This window comes from Colletotrichum aenigma, assembly GCF_013390185.1.
Source record: "Colletotrichum aenigma strain Cg56 chromosome Unknown KSG_Cg56_contig07, whole genome shotgun sequence".
NCBI classification, from domain to species: Eukaryota; Fungi; Ascomycota; class Sordariomycetes; order Glomerellales; family Glomerellaceae; genus Colletotrichum; species Colletotrichum aenigma.
In genome coordinates this window covers 1,421,157-1,436,022 of record NW_023500913.1, presented here as the reverse complement: position 1 = coordinate 1,436,022, position 14,866 = coordinate 1,421,157, and the positions used below count along the sequence as shown (strand labels likewise).

The 14,866-nt window shown below is 41.0% G+C and overlaps 5 protein-coding genes across 5 annotated transcripts; 2 read left to right on the top strand and 3 right to left on the bottom strand.

Moving 5' to 3' along the window:
• Nucleotides 1-22: 22 nt before the first annotated feature.
• Nucleotides 23-1,070, bottom strand: CGCA056_v010658 (putative TLC domain-containing protein; the record flags this gene model as incomplete). The annotated part of the gene is made up of 2 exons (XM_037325905.1): nt 23-532; nt 588-1,070. 2 exons carry the CDS (start codon nt 1,068-1,070, stop codon nt 23-25), a joined length of 993 nt encoding a protein of 330 aa, XP_037175639.1.
• A 1,291-nt stretch (nt 1,071-2,361) lies between these two features.
• On the top strand, nt 2,362-3,684 carry cog8 (Conserved oligomeric Golgi complex subunit 8; the record flags this gene model as incomplete). Its single annotated transcript, XM_037325904.1, has 1 exon — nt 2,362-3,684. One exon carries the CDS (start codon nt 2,362-2,364, stop codon nt 3,682-3,684), a length of 1,323 nt encoding a protein of 440 aa, XP_037175644.1.
• A 146-nt stretch (nt 3,685-3,830) lies between these two features.
• mic-13 (Mitochondrial glycine transporter) lies at nt 3,831-5,412 on the top strand (the record flags this gene model as incomplete). Its single annotated transcript, XM_037325903.1, has 3 exons — nt 3,831-3,968; nt 4,351-4,420; nt 4,487-5,412. The coding sequence occupies 3 exons, from the start codon at nt 3,831-3,833 to the stop codon at nt 5,410-5,412; spliced, it is 1,134 nt and encodes a 377-aa protein (XP_037175645.1).
• Nucleotides 5,413-5,548: 136 nt separating this feature from the next.
• On the bottom strand, nt 5,549-6,889 carry CGCA056_v010655 (Reticulocyte-binding protein 2-like protein a; the record flags this gene model as incomplete). Its single annotated transcript, XM_037325902.1, has 2 exons — nt 5,549-5,782; nt 5,840-6,889. The coding sequence occupies 2 exons, from the start codon at nt 6,887-6,889 to the stop codon at nt 5,549-5,551; spliced, it is 1,284 nt and encodes a 427-aa protein (XP_037175646.1).
• Nucleotides 6,890-8,524: 1,635 nt separating this feature from the next.
• On the bottom strand, nt 8,525-9,028 carry PFDN1 (Prefoldin subunit 1; the record flags this gene model as incomplete). The annotated part of the gene is made up of 3 exons (XM_037325901.1): nt 8,525-8,644; nt 8,688-8,921; nt 8,999-9,028. 3 exons carry the CDS (start codon nt 9,026-9,028, stop codon nt 8,525-8,527), a joined length of 384 nt encoding a protein of 127 aa, XP_037175647.1.
• Nucleotides 9,029-14,866: the final 5,838 nt, after the last annotated feature.

Below are 14,866 nucleotides of genomic sequence, written 5' to 3'. Positions count from 1 at the left end.
TTAGCTACCCATTCCACCGTATCTATACCTTGCGTCGGCGAATTGCAGGTTGTGTGGGCTGTGAAATCGCCTTCATCGCCGATACTTCCTTGAGCATATCCTTCTCGTTTGTCTTGGCCGGCTGGAATCTCTTGCGCACTGCACGGATCATCATAATGAACCAGTAGAAATTGAGACTGTTCAGAGTAATGTTGCTCATGAGGTATGTGAAAGCCAGCCAAGCAGGTACCGTTGATGTAGGTGTCGCAAATCTCATGACAGTCGAAGTGATGACTTCGCCAGTGTCGGCACTGACAGGTAAGACAGGGTTGGTATCGATGGCCGCGAAGATGTCCGAGAAAACCCTCACCGACTGATAAGTCCCATACACCAGGCGCGTGGAAAAGAAGGTAAAGAGCAGCATCAATCCGTTGTATAACTGGGCACGAGAGCCAGTCATTCCCAGCTTGTCAAAAAACCAGTGGATATTGAGAAAAGGCGTCGATAGCTCCCAGAGAATGAAGACGCAGCCATAATAGTTGATGAAAGGTCGCTGAATGTAATGGTTAGACGAGCGTGGAAACAGCTGTAGACCGTGATCGACTTACAAAGCCAAGAGCGTAGACGAAGAGGGCACTAACAGCATGGGCCAGAGTGCCAATGCCAAAAACGTCCATGTTGCAGCTCGTAACGACCAGATCCCACAGGAAGTATCCAGCAGCGAGAGCCTGGATCATGCCAGCTGCACCAGTGTAGCCCCAGATGCGCTCCTGCCAGTCCATTCTCTTGCGGTCTTCGTCGGCAAACATCACCCAAAGCGCTAATCCATTGATGAGGGTACTCTGTACGAACGAGACGACGTGAGCATCCCAGTTCACTCTTCTCTTCCTGGGCAGATCCAGGTATTTGCGGCCGACGATGAGGCGCGAAACCAAGGGTGATATCGGGTAGTAGATGACCGAGTAAAGCAAGCTAGCGGCGAGCACCTCATGGACGTGGAGCGGCAATGATGGGAGGGACAGAAGATCGGCCCATGGCTGTGTTGCCTTGACGAGCCATGGTATGGGCTCGAGGAAAAAGGGGTCTCTCATGCTCCTGCTGGAGGCGTCGTCAACGTTTATAGGGGCGAATGTCGGTTTGTCTATGGCGGGAAGAGTCCGAAAGACGTGCGGCGATGTAGAGAGGGGCGAAGATTTCGTGCTCGGAAGAGATACCAGCAGCTTTTCAAGAAACGTCGAGTGTTCGGGCTGGCCGCCTTCAGTCGGTGAGTCGATCGACGAGTTTGTCAGGTGTGCAAAAAAGACGAGGCTGAAAGACAGAGGTTGATCTGAGGTCCTGTGAGCTACGGTAGTGCGTGGAAGTTGATGCTACTAAAGAAAGATGCGGTATGGCGGGGAGCTGGAGGATTTGGCGGGTTGTTGGGGGAGCTAAGCTGGATGAGGGAGGACCCTTGGAGAGAAAAGAAAAAAAGTAAAGATGCTAGCTAGCACACGGGGTTTCTCTGGAAAAGGCGGATCACCCTTGAGCAGATGGAGCGCTACGTCGGAACGATGCAGGTGCTGGGCCCTTGCTAAAGTATCTGCTTATCTTGTACGCCGGAGGGTTAACTCTTCAATAGTTAGTGCAAATCCTTGCGGGACGTACTGAATGACAAAAGTTCTGCTAGTACTTCGCAACCTCTGTGCTTCTCGAGCTGTGGGAGACGTGCGCCAGGAGGCGCATTTTTCAGGCGCCTCAAACTTGATATGCTAAGGTACAGCCGCCCCCCCAGGTACCTACTTAGTGACATGTTGCAGGTTCATGTACTACTCGGCCCGTGATATCTGATCATCCATCAGCAGCGACATCAGCTGGCCTGGCGCGAAGAAAGCGTCTCTAGAGCCTGAGCTAGGTACTTCATGAGTGCGGTGATCAGAAGAACGACCACGTGGGTTGTTATCAACCCCGTGGTGCTATCACACAGCTATCCTAGCACATAGTGCAGGTCGGCGGGTAACACTCTCGTTCTCCATCCCACCACGCTGGTATGCGTGCAGCCGACAGATGCATTTGGTGTTGCACCAAAGTGGGTACTTACAAACGCTGCATATGTGTCGAACTCGTTATTTTGATATTCTGAGTATCTACGTATCCGTAGGCACTAATTACATATAACGAGTCCTGAGTAGGCTTCTGATGATTACCTTAGTTGTATGCTTTGCCTACCTGAGGTATCACCCACCAAGCACCTACCTACAGGTATCCCCACGCCTAACTACTACACTGCTGCCGTCGACATCACGTTATTCACCCCCCTTACCCTCACCACATCCTGTGCAATCTTACGGGCTTGCATTATCTCGATGGAAACAGCCACATGTTATCATCGTTGACGGTTGGACCATGGCCGATCTTCTCCTCGATCTGCTCGATCTGCGGCAGACCCAAGGGACTGATCCAAACCCAACCCCAAGGACGGCTAAACTTGAATATTTGACACATCTCGCTGAACAGAGTCCGGCAGCGTTGGTTTCCACAGAGCCTCAATCACTCGCTCAGTCATCTCAGTCGCTTCTTCTTTCTCTCCAAGGAGTCTCCAAACGCTCTCACAGATCTGTCATCGATTCGGCCTCGCACCACGCCGGTCTAGCCCGCGCTCTGCCTACTCTTGTCGCTGACACGGCTGACCTACGCAATGCAATCCCTAAGCTCGACTCAGAGGCTTTGCGCTTCTCATCCACATACAGCAAGTCCAGTGATAATGAAGATTTGGTCGAGAGAAAGCGCGCCCTGCTGTTGCTCCACAATGAGGAGCGACTGGTCGATGTTCTGGAACTTCCCACCCTGCTGTCTTCGGCCATCAGCACTGTCCCAGCCAATTACGCGTCCGCTCTGGATTTAAACGCTCATATTCGAAGACTTCACGCCTTGTATCCAGACTCCCCCTTGGTGGATCTGGTTTCTGAACAAGCCGATGAAGCCATAGTCAAGATGGCGGCCGACCTGATCACGGCCCTCAAGTCCCCCGGGCTCAAGCTAGCTGCCTCTTTGCGGACAGTCAGCTGGTTGAGAAGAGTTCTCCCAGACATTTCTCCCATGAGTTCCGCCAGTCGTGATTCTCAGGAGAACGCACTTTCATTGCTATTTCTCTGTTGCCGTGTGGCTACCTTAGACGCCACCCTCGGTGCTTTGCAACCCCTGCGGGAGCTTGCCGACGAAGAGAGGCATAGGCAGCAAGGCTCCAGTTTACAGTCCTGGTCTGGGGGCCAGCAGACGGAGAAGTATCTCAAGCGCTACGTCGAGATTTTTCGCGAGCAAAGCTTTGGCGTCGTTTCCATGTTCAAGAGCATCTTCCCAAACGCCACGAGTCTGCCGGACGGGCCAGGCAACGACTCGGAAGATCCATTTCAACCCCTGCCACCGACACTGGCAACTTTTCCTTCGCATCTTGTCGAGATGCTTCTGGAGACTTTGGCAGCATATCTTCCAGTCATCAAAGACCAAGCTGCTCGAGACAGCATCCTGACCCAGGTCTTGTATTGCTCAGGCAGCTTAGGCAGGCTTGGGGGTGACTTCGGCATGTTACTTGCTAGGTTTGGGGAAAACAACCAAGGAGTCACCAAACAGTCCGAGTGGATCGACATTGTCAAGCGCCACCGTTTGCTATCAGGCCGTCTCGAGTCTGTCATTGGAGACTACAAGGGGCAAGGGTCAAAGGAGTTGTAAGGAGCCAAGCAGGCGGGTTAGCCTTCTTGTTCTCCAGTCTCTCTCCATTCATGTTGGGGATGTGAGAGGCGACGCACTGAGGGTCGGATAGCGCAGGATAAGATGGACGCCATGCCCGATATGCCGGGGAGAGACAACATTTCATCATGGACTTCATGGAGCTCACGCTATATGCCTTGAGGAAAGCATCAGTAAATGTCGTGCATTATCATACTACGTGTTCAGGCGGGTTTATAGAGAAGATGTTTGAACTACGGTACTCTGCATTCGAAGCATTCGGAGGTGTGAGTTCACCCTGGAGATGGGGCGTTCGGTTCCCAGGGGGGGAAAAAAAAGAACCGACCTAGATGCATAATATGAGGATATCCGACAAAGGTGTTTACTCCAATATGCCGAGGAAAGTCATCACAAATGGCGCCCCACCTTGAATCGATTGGCACCTGAATGGGCTAGTGAGCATCTACTTTGTCTAGTAGTCGGCTATATAAACAAAAGTCCTTGGTTTCGCACCTGCGATACTATACGAGGTATCCTCCTGCCAGTCAAACCCATGGTCCAACACCCTTCTCCCGACAATATGGCTATAAACTGCAGTGGAAATTCCCAATAAACTCCCATCGCTGGTGACAACGCGCATGCAGGCGTAACTAACGACTACAGCGGTAGCTTCTCCACCAAGCGCGATCTGTTCAGACTCTCATGTCTCAACAAACCATTCCACGCCGGTCAAAATCTTGTGAGTCTTGCTCCCATTTGTCTATCGGGCTTTCGTCCTCAGCGCCAGTGCTGACCCTGCGCGCAGCTCGGCACTTCTTCGCCGGATTAGGCTCAGGAGTCGCCTCGGCCGTCCTTCTTCAACCTCTGGACTTGCTCAAGACACGAGTGCAGCAGTCCGGCCATCGATCCCTAACTTCCTATCTCAAGGAAGTGGCCGCTTCGCCCAACAAATTTCAAACCCTCTGGCGTGGTACTGTTCCCTCAGCACTGAGAACGGGTCTGGGGTCAGCCCTCTATTTCACTTCACTCAACTCGTTCCGCCAATATGTTTCCCGATCGCGTCTCCTCGGCCTCGACCAAGCTACAAGCCGACTTTCTCACTCCTCGTCCTTACCGACTCTTGCGCCATCGGCCAATCTCATTTCTGGCGCCGTCGCTAGAACTTTTGCCGGCTTCGTTTTAATGCCTCTGACCGTCATTAAGGTTCGGTATGAGTCCAATCTGTATTCGTACCGATCCATCCTCGGGGCTTCGACCGATATTTACAGAAATACGGGCTTCCGGGGATTCTTCGCCGGCTTCGGCGCTACTGCTATGCGCGATGCCCCCTACGCGGGCATGTACGTATTGTTTTACGAGTTATTGAAAAGGCGACTGAGCGATATTTCATCCCAGAGTCGGCCGACACGGAGCTACATAACAACCTCTCACGCGACGTTTGTCAACTTCAGCTCCGCCATCATGGCCGGTGCTGCTTGTTCCGTCATTTCCAATCCCTTCGATGCCGTTAAGACAAGGATACAACTCCAGCCATCCATTTACCGAAACATGTACCAGGCTTGCCGCAAGATGCTTGCGGAAGAGGGCGCTCGTTCCCTTCTAGACGGGGTCACACTCCGAATGAGCAGGAAGGCAATGAGCTCGGCTTTGGCCTGGACAGTTTATGAAGAATTGATTAGAAGAGCTGAGCGCACCTGGACCTCCGACTTGACGACAAGAATAGAGCCCTAGCTTTGCGCGCACAAAATGCGCTTGAAATCTCACCTCAATCAACGAAAACACAAACACCTTGGACGTCATCGTTTGATACTATATACCATGATTAACGCGCCGGTAAATCGATCTCCTCGCCATTGACCTCCAAACATCATGCCGGCTTAGCTCCTGCGAGGTACATGAGCAGCGCTGGGGACTTGCTCCTCTTACGGTCATTCTTCTTTCTGACCCACTCAAATTCCGGCTCATGCCGATGAGACTTCTTGTCTTCAATCTCCAGCACTAGCTTGGATGACCGCTTCTCACGGAGCGCTCTAGTGTGCCTCCAAAGGGTATCTTGCTCCCACTCGGGTACCCAGCGCTTTATGAGTACGTAATCAGGGTCCTGTGAGATGTGAGCGGACGCATTTCGAAAGAATAATGAGACCTTTAGGTCACTCACAGTATCCAACTCCCACTCCACACGATATGTCCTCAGTGTCTCGATGGACAAATGCTTTCGGGCCATGCGTGTATATGTCGGGCGTTGAGCAGCCACAAGGGCATGATCGACTGGGGCGGGCTTAGGCTTTGGCGGTTCTGGGATCTTCTCCTTCTTTAGAATCGCTGCAATTGCCCTTTCGTCCAAGCCCGACTTGGTCAAATCTTCTTGGAGACGTCTCTTGTATTCTCTCTCTCGGTCCTCTCTCTCCTTCTTCTCCTTAGCCTGACGGTCGAGCTCCTTCTGGCGCTCTTCCTGGAGTCGTCTCTGAAATTCCTTTTCTCGTTCTTCCTTCTCTTTCCTTTCCTTTGCGATGCGGTCTTGCTCCTCTTTCTTGTACCGCTCCACTGCGTCGGAGGCTTCCTTGTCCCGCTTCTTGGCTTCTTCGGCTAGTCGCATCTCCTCTTCGTACTTTTGCAGTTCAATTTGAGTCTTGAAGCGCTTCTCCTCCGAAGCACGAGCCTCTCTGCCACGAATGTCATCTAGGTCACGCTTGGCACGCTGCAACTCAGCCTCTTCTCGGTACTTTTGCTGGATACGCCGTTCTTCCTTTTCTCGGTCCTGGCTGAGCCTAAGCTCTTGCAGTTCCTGACGAGCGCGTTCAGCCTCGTACTCCTCGCGAGTCATGTAGGAGGATGATGGTGACCGAGAGTGGGAGTGAGAGGGAGCTCGAGAGTGGGAGCGGTGACGGTGGTATGTCTGAGGGCGGTGGTCATCGTCTTCGTCCGACGAATGCTCATTGTATATGCGGTTGTTTATGATAACCGGTGCCGACACCGGTGCCGGTGCTGCGCTGCTGGTGGGTGAGGAGCGCCGGTCCCGTGAGCGAGATCGAGTGCGCGCAGATATTATGGTGCGCTCTGGTACGAGATAACTAGTTTGCGCAGCGCTCGGGTAGTAGCTGCGAGGTCTTGGCCTTGCCTCGACGTAATGGACGGGTGACGGCGAAGGAGCACGACGACGAGAGACACGAATGTCCAGCTCGTCGTCATCTGAATAATAGCTGCTCATGACGTCTGGAGATGACCAACGAGGCAAACACACAATTTTGGGGGATAGGGTCGAATGGAGAGGGGGACAGGGTCAGCGACGGACCATAAGTGAAGAACGGGGGCGGCGCGTGATGGCGGATAAGGTGGAAGGAAAGGGGAGTAGGATAGGGGGTTTTGGGGGCAGGCAAGTGAGTTGGTGGCTCTTTATGCTTTCCCTGGCTTAGGGCATAGGAGCCGACGAGATGCTTCGCGCAACATGCCGGTCTGCTTACATGAACAGGTTGGGTTGGCCAGTCTGTCCTAGGGCGGAGAATGAAAGACCTCAGAGGGACAAGAGGGGAGGAAAGGCCTCACAACTGCGTGCCTTGGGTACCAGAGAGGTGGCCGGGGTCGGGGCCGGGGCCGGGGCCGGGGAGGAGGAGGGGTCGCAGTTGGAACAGCTGCAACGGTAAGCAGGCAGACACAGATATGGAGATCGATGTACCATAGTCGTACCGTCCTGCCATTCCATGGGGTTAGGTGACTGGTGAAAGAGCGAACTTTGGCAGACAGGACGAATGACTATCGGCGTGTCCTGGCCAGGGGGCTGACTATACTGGCTGGTGATTCGTCGGTTCGCCCGCAGTTGCACGCTAATTCGCCATGCCCTCCTTCGTCTCCACACAAGCTAACCGCTAGCATTCTAGACTCCTGCTGTAGGGCTGCACAGCTGCTGACGGTGTGGGCCCATCTCCCACGGGTGGCTTGAGCTTCTTGGGGGCCGGAACGCCGTGGTTCCACCGGTCGGCTTCTCGTCGGCGCCTGCTGTGACTGGTCCGACGCCGGCGGTCTAGCACTCTATGCTACTGCTGAGGATGGTGGCATGGGGACGGGACGGGAGACAAAGGGAGCGCATGTACTTGCAAAGATACCTGCCTAAGCCCGTTCGACAAAATACGCACCCTTTCTGCGTCACCTCACTATGCAGGGCTAGCCCGGCTCGCGTACCCATCACTGGCATCTGCCTAGGTAGTTGAGCTTGCCTGCTGCCTGGGAGTCTTGTCTGCGTCAATCTTCAGCTCCAAAAGTTCACCCTGCCGCCTCCGCCTCCCCACACTAAGGTAGCCTCACCGTGATTTTGCGACGCCCCCAGCTTTCGGGCACTGCTCTTGAGTTGTCCTATATCTGCCCCAAAGGTGTCAGCCATCATGCATAGATGACAGTCATGAAAGGTGGTGGAGGTTACTGGAATGTTCAACAGGCTGAATCACGTCTGTCATGCAACGCCCACCCTGGTCTTAATACCCCCAGAAGGCCAACGCTCGGCTACACATCACCAGCACGCCAACGTCCTCAACACATGCGTCGAATGGAATTCATCTATAGGACTTGAAATGGGCTCTGAATGACACAAGTGCCCGGCTGACAGCAGGATCGGCTCGTCGTGCCACCGAGTTCGACTTGGCCTGGTCCATTTACTGCGATGATGAAGCCGGGACACCTGAGGTCGCTACGATGTCCATCCTGATGCCTAAGTTCCCACCAAACACAATGCAGCTAACGCAGCGTCTTGAAACTTCTGCTCAGTACCCACGTTTCTTCCTACGGTGTGCACGTTGGGATTACTGAGTGCCATCCTTCACCACCAGGTCGAACGAAGTATGCATTCCTTCATTCAGGACTGTGCCTTGAGCATCTGGTCAATGTGCTGCCGGCTGTTCTTAAACGTCGTCTCCAGGTAGTGCAGCTTTTGACCCAGCTTCTCGACTTCACCCTCCTTCTCCTTGATCTGACCCTCCAGTTTTTCCGTCAGTCGCGGAGTGGGTAGCGAGACAAACCTTTTCCGCCCCCAAGCAAGCACAGTCAGCAGAGTTCATTTCTTGCTCCTCCTCGATTTCCACGTACATCTTGCCAACACCCTCAAAAACGTTTGAGTTGGGAGGTAAAGTCGCCACCTCATCCAAGGTCAGGTGCACCATTCGCATCTCCCGCTGCTTCGCTGTCATTTGCGTGCGCGCCTGGCCAATTTGCTGCTGGGCCGCGATGGCCTGGCTCTCGATCTCACGGATCAACTGCGTGCGACGAGGGGGGGTGAGCCTGCGAGCTTCCCTGTGGTTCTGAGTTTCTTAGGGGCTTTAGGTATGCCTACCTTTTCAAGTGCTTGGTTCGGAATCGACATTTTGGCTGGTGCAATCCTTGGCATGTATGAGAGAGTATGTCAGATGTAGTCTGGTTATGGGGAGAGACAAAGGGTAGCCGGGTTAGTCGCGATAGCGGCCGTTCTGTCCAGTTGATGAAGAGACGAAGACCCTGCGAGTGCTGTTGGATGGTGCCAGGTGCCTGCATGTACAGCACTCATTTGCGTTTGCCCTTGCCGAAACCCCTACAAATGCAGGATTTTTAAGTTTCAGCTATACTACTACCCTAAACGTTAATTAGTATGATCGTTTTTATTATTTTTTATTAGTTTACTAGTAATTAATACTATTTATATTAATTTATTTATATTTTAATATCATCTATAGTTTTAGAAATTATATAAAGTATAATATATATATTTAAAAATAAGATCTTATTATATATAACAGTATTAGTTTATAGGTTTTTATAAGTTTAAGATTATTATATATATTATAAGATCTAATATAATATAAAAATGTAATAACATAGTTCATCAGTCAGCCAGCCGGACCAGTCAGCCGGACGTTTTTTTCCCACATACACAACAACATCTAGTATTTCTCAACCACAACGTATTAAATCAACTACTAGTTGTCGCTATCAGAATCTCCTGAGGGTTCGACATCTTTGGAACAGGTTCGCGCGTTATGCCCAGTCTCACCACACATACCACAGCGTCTCCGAGCTGGCTGGGCTCTCTTTGATGGACCCCCCTCGTCGTCCTCTTGAGGTGCTGGACGTTTCCCTTTTTGTTTCCCTTTAAGCAAAACCTGAGATTCCTCTATACTAAGTGCCCCTCTAAGCTGGACCTGCGTTCTTTTAGCCCTCTAGCGCTTAGCAAATACTATATTTATATCCTTAAGGGTATGAAGCTGATCAGTTAAAATAGTGATTAAATATGCTATTACCTATGCACCCTTTAATAATTACTTAACTATAGTAATAATTAGTGTTAGTAAGCTTTCCTAATAAGTAGAGATATAACTTTTAATAAAGTTAGACTGTGAGATAGTTTATTATAGGTTAGAGGGCGTTTATAACTACTAAGGTGGAGGTGTTAAAGGGTTGGCTATAGGAGGTGTAGGCGTCTGTAAATATATATTAAGCTTTTTAATAATATAGTCTAAGTCCTATAGTAAAGTTCTAGCGCCTGAGAAAGTAGACCTAATGTTTTCTTTATTAAAAACCTTATTATAGGCTTAGTGGAAGGTAATAAAGAACTCAGACTTAGTGATATGATTTATAGAGGCTCTAATGAATTAGTTGATTTTATTACTATATATATGTTTTAAAGGCGAATAAAGGGTAATATCTAATAGCTATAGTAGATATAATAAATATATAGGTATACTGATAGTTATAATATTATTCTGCTTATAGTAATTATTAAATTCATCTGATAAATAGCTCTTATAGGTATTAATAATAAGTATCTAATAGATACCCTTTATTTAGTTTTTAGTATGTTTATTAAAGTGTTTAATCTAGTTAAGACCTATCTAATTATCTATCTATCTATTAGCAGTAGGTTTAATCACCTAGTTACCTAGAAAACCTGATTCCATAGTCTAACTAGCAAGGTGATATACACCCTTAACAATTATAAACAGAGGGATGCACCACCCGCCCAAATTGATACATTTAATAACTATAGCCTATTCACAGTTGCCAGGCTGGACAGACTTTGCTTTGCTGTATTAATCAGCGCGTGTAACCACTATTAACGCAGTGATCATACCTATTATAAAGCCAGTTTCATCAGAATTATATAGGTCCCCCTCTTAGATACCATACTTAGCTATTATGTTGCATAATAGTGCAAACCACTTTGATATAACCTCAGGATCTTCTTAAAGAGCCCTTTAATAATCATATAGATAATTAAACTTAGTTTTCAGAGCAGACTGTAAGTCCATAAACCGCCTAGCCTATCGCTTACTAATAGGCTTATTATTACAGGCTTATAGCAGGAGATTAGCTATATCTTCCACACTACTAAGGTAGAAAGGAAATCCTCTGGAATCCTATTTAATAATATATTAGAGAAGTGTTTTCTTTTTAATTAGATTAAGTTTATATTATTAGGGTTAAGCTTATTTATATTACGGTTAGTTGTTTATTCTATCAGCTAAGGTGCTCTTTGGGATACCATAGGTCTTTGCAGCATGCGAAATGCTTAAGTTATTACCTGCAGCGCGTGTCGATCAGATCGCTTCAATCGCGAGAATGACTTTGTCTTCTTAGGTGTAGATTGGCATTATGGTTGTTGAGATTTTATGCGTCAAAGGTTTAAGTGATTTGGACGTAAGAGTGTTTAGAAAAAAACGTCCGGCTGACTGGTCCGGCCGGCTGACTGATGAACCACGTTATATATATTTTAACATAATGTATAATTAACTATATAATAATTATAAAGAAGTTATTCCTTTTTTTGCTAACTTTTAGAAATATCAAGCTAAAGTTTATAATGCTTTAGTATATTTAATTAAACTTAAAATATATTACTTTTAAGGAATTAAATTAGTTTTAGTTATTAATATTTATAAAGTTATTTATAAAGTTAGTAATTACTAGAAAGAAATATAAAAATATATTTTTATGTAATAAACGTTTTATAAACTTATTATTAATAAAAGTAAATATAAGCTTATGTAACTATATTTAAAAAAATAGTAATATTTATAAACTAACTAAAACTTAAGTTTATATACTTTTAAATAAATTATATATAATTTTTTTAAACAAAGTTTTATATATCTCTCTAACTAAAATATTAACTAATAAAAATAATATTAATATAAAAGATAATATAATTAAAACAAAAGTTAATAATAAAGTTAAAAAAGAGGAAATATTTATTTAGTATAAGATAATTAACATGATAAGCTTAAAAAACCTTAAAAAATTAGATTTCAAAAAAAGAAATTAATTTATACTAAAAAAGCTTATTTTTAATACTACTAAAAACCTTTTTAACTCTAGGAAATCTACTTTACTATTTAAAATTTATTAATTTAAGATTTTTATTAAATTTAAAGTTCTATTTCTTTTTAAGTTTAAGTTAAAGTTTATTCTTAATATTTATATTTATATATTTAAAACTTATAATTTTATTATTAAGTTTATATTATAGTTTAATAGTAATATTATAAAATTACTACCAAAAAAGCTTAATAAATTATATCAAAATTATTAAGTTATTATTAAAAATTTAAATTTATTTTATAAGTTTAAATAAAATATAGTTTTAAAGAAAAGTTTTAAGTAATACTTATTAATTATTAATAGTATTTTACATATTAAGATAGATTTATTAGTATTATTACTAAAGATATTAAATTAAAAAAATAACTAAAACTGATAATAAATATTACTAATTTAAAATATTTATTATACAATTATATATTTATTATAGTTACTTATTAATAGTGAGCTAAAATACTACAAATATTACTCTTTTAACGCTTTATGTTACTATCTTAATACTTTATATATTTTATAATTAAATAAAGTATTTTAGTTTAATCAATAGTATCTTTTATATTTAAGATATTTTAAATTATATTTAGTATATCTCACTTTATAATATTAATTTTATAAATAGTATAGTTAGATAATAATAACTATAATATTATATTAAATTAGTTAATCTTATTTAAAATATAGCTTAAGTAATATAATATATGATTTATATTAATTTAATAGCTTGACTTAATACGAATAGAACTTTATATATAAAAGTAATAAATATAAGTTACTTTTTTAAAACTATAGTATAAATAAAAATGTTTACTTATTTCTAAATATAACTACTACTTAAATAGTAATAATAAGTATTATTATTACATTAATAGAAATATAAACCTTAAGTATTATTAAATATCTAAAAATATTATAGCTAAATAGGTATTAGAAATTATAAAAAATAATACTACTATTAAAAACTATTAGCTTTAACGCTTAAAATAATTAAAACCTCAGCTAATTAAAAAAAATAAAAAAAAATAGTATTAAATTAAATAGTATTAAATATAGTATTAAATAGTTAAATAACTTAAAAAATACTCTTTAAGTATTATTAGCTAGAGGTAAATTTTATTTTATAAATTAGATTAATATATTACTACTTTATGTATTATATATATAGTATTAATATTTATAGCTAGCTATATTATTAACCTCTTCTATTAGTTTTATTATCTATTTTTATAAAGTTATCTATAGAGGTTATAATATTATTACTAATAAAAGTTAATATTTCTCTAGCTATATTTTATTATAAAATATTATTATTATTATTATTACTATTATTATTAGTTATATTTAAAAGTAAATTTACTTTTAATTTTATTTTATAATTTTTTAAATAGTTATAAAGAAATATATGATTTAATATTATAAAATAAAATATAGCTTTTTATTAATTATTAATAAATATTAAAAATAAAATAATTAATATCTATTCATTTTAAGAATTAGATATAAAATAGTTTAAACCCCTTACAATTTTATTAGATTTTATATTTATAATTAAAAATAAAAATAAATAGTTTTTAAGTAATATAGAAGTTATAAAATAGCTTATTATTTTTATATTTAGGTTTAACAAGTTAAATAAAGTATTATAAAAAGATTTAACTAGTATATTTATATATAGACTTTTAATATGGACTAAAAAGTAACTTATTTTATAAAAATAAAAAGTAAATATTTAAGAATAATAGATTCAAAGAGTAACAACTTTAATAATAAAGTTAATAATATATAATTTAGATTTATTTTATTTATTTATTTACTATTCTTAATAACTAAGTTTATATATAGTATATTTAACTAGTTTATATATATATATATATATAAAGAGATATAAAGAATAATATATTATTAACTTTATTAAAACTATTTAATAAATTATTATAAGAAATATTGATTTAAACGTAATATTATTATTAAACTAAACTTATAAGTCTTTTTAACTAATAGTACTAATGTTTATTTTAAAAAACTATATGAAGCTTCTTAGTATATTTTTATATTATTTCAAACTATATAAAATATATATATTAAATAAATATAGAAAGCTATATTATAAATCTCTTTTTCTATTTTCTAATAAGTATTATCTTAATTTCTTATAATAGTAATATGAACACTTATTAGTTAATTAATATAAAATAAAATAACTAATCAAATTAATAATATCTCTATAAATAAACTAACTATTATAAAACTATTAGATTTTTATTTTTATTTTTATTTAATACCTCTCTTAAAATATTAATTATGAATAAACTATAAATATATATTATTTATTAACAAATTATTAACAAATAAGCTATATACACATAAACTTTCAAACTAAACATTATTGATAAGCTAAGTTGTTAAAAGATTAATTTCTATTATCAACTACTAAACCTTATGAGCTAAAACTTAATGATAAAAATAGTTACTATATAATATAAATCTATTATATTTAACGCTTTTTTACATATTATAAACTCATAACCTCTTAAAATATATAAATATATAGATTATATATAGTTATCTATTACGTTTAATTATAATTATTAGTTTTCCCTTTAGTTTTTATAATTGTAAGTTTTTTTCTAGCTATAACTAATTATATTATTAAGTTAAATATATTTAAAAGAATATTAATTATCATCCCTATAATAAATATTATTAATAAATATATAGGTATTAATATATTTTATTACTATATAATTATTACGCTTAAATATAATTTAAATAGAGAGATATATATATAGTTAAACTAATAGAAATATAACTTAAATAATATATAGTTATATTATATTCTTCTTTCTATATTAAA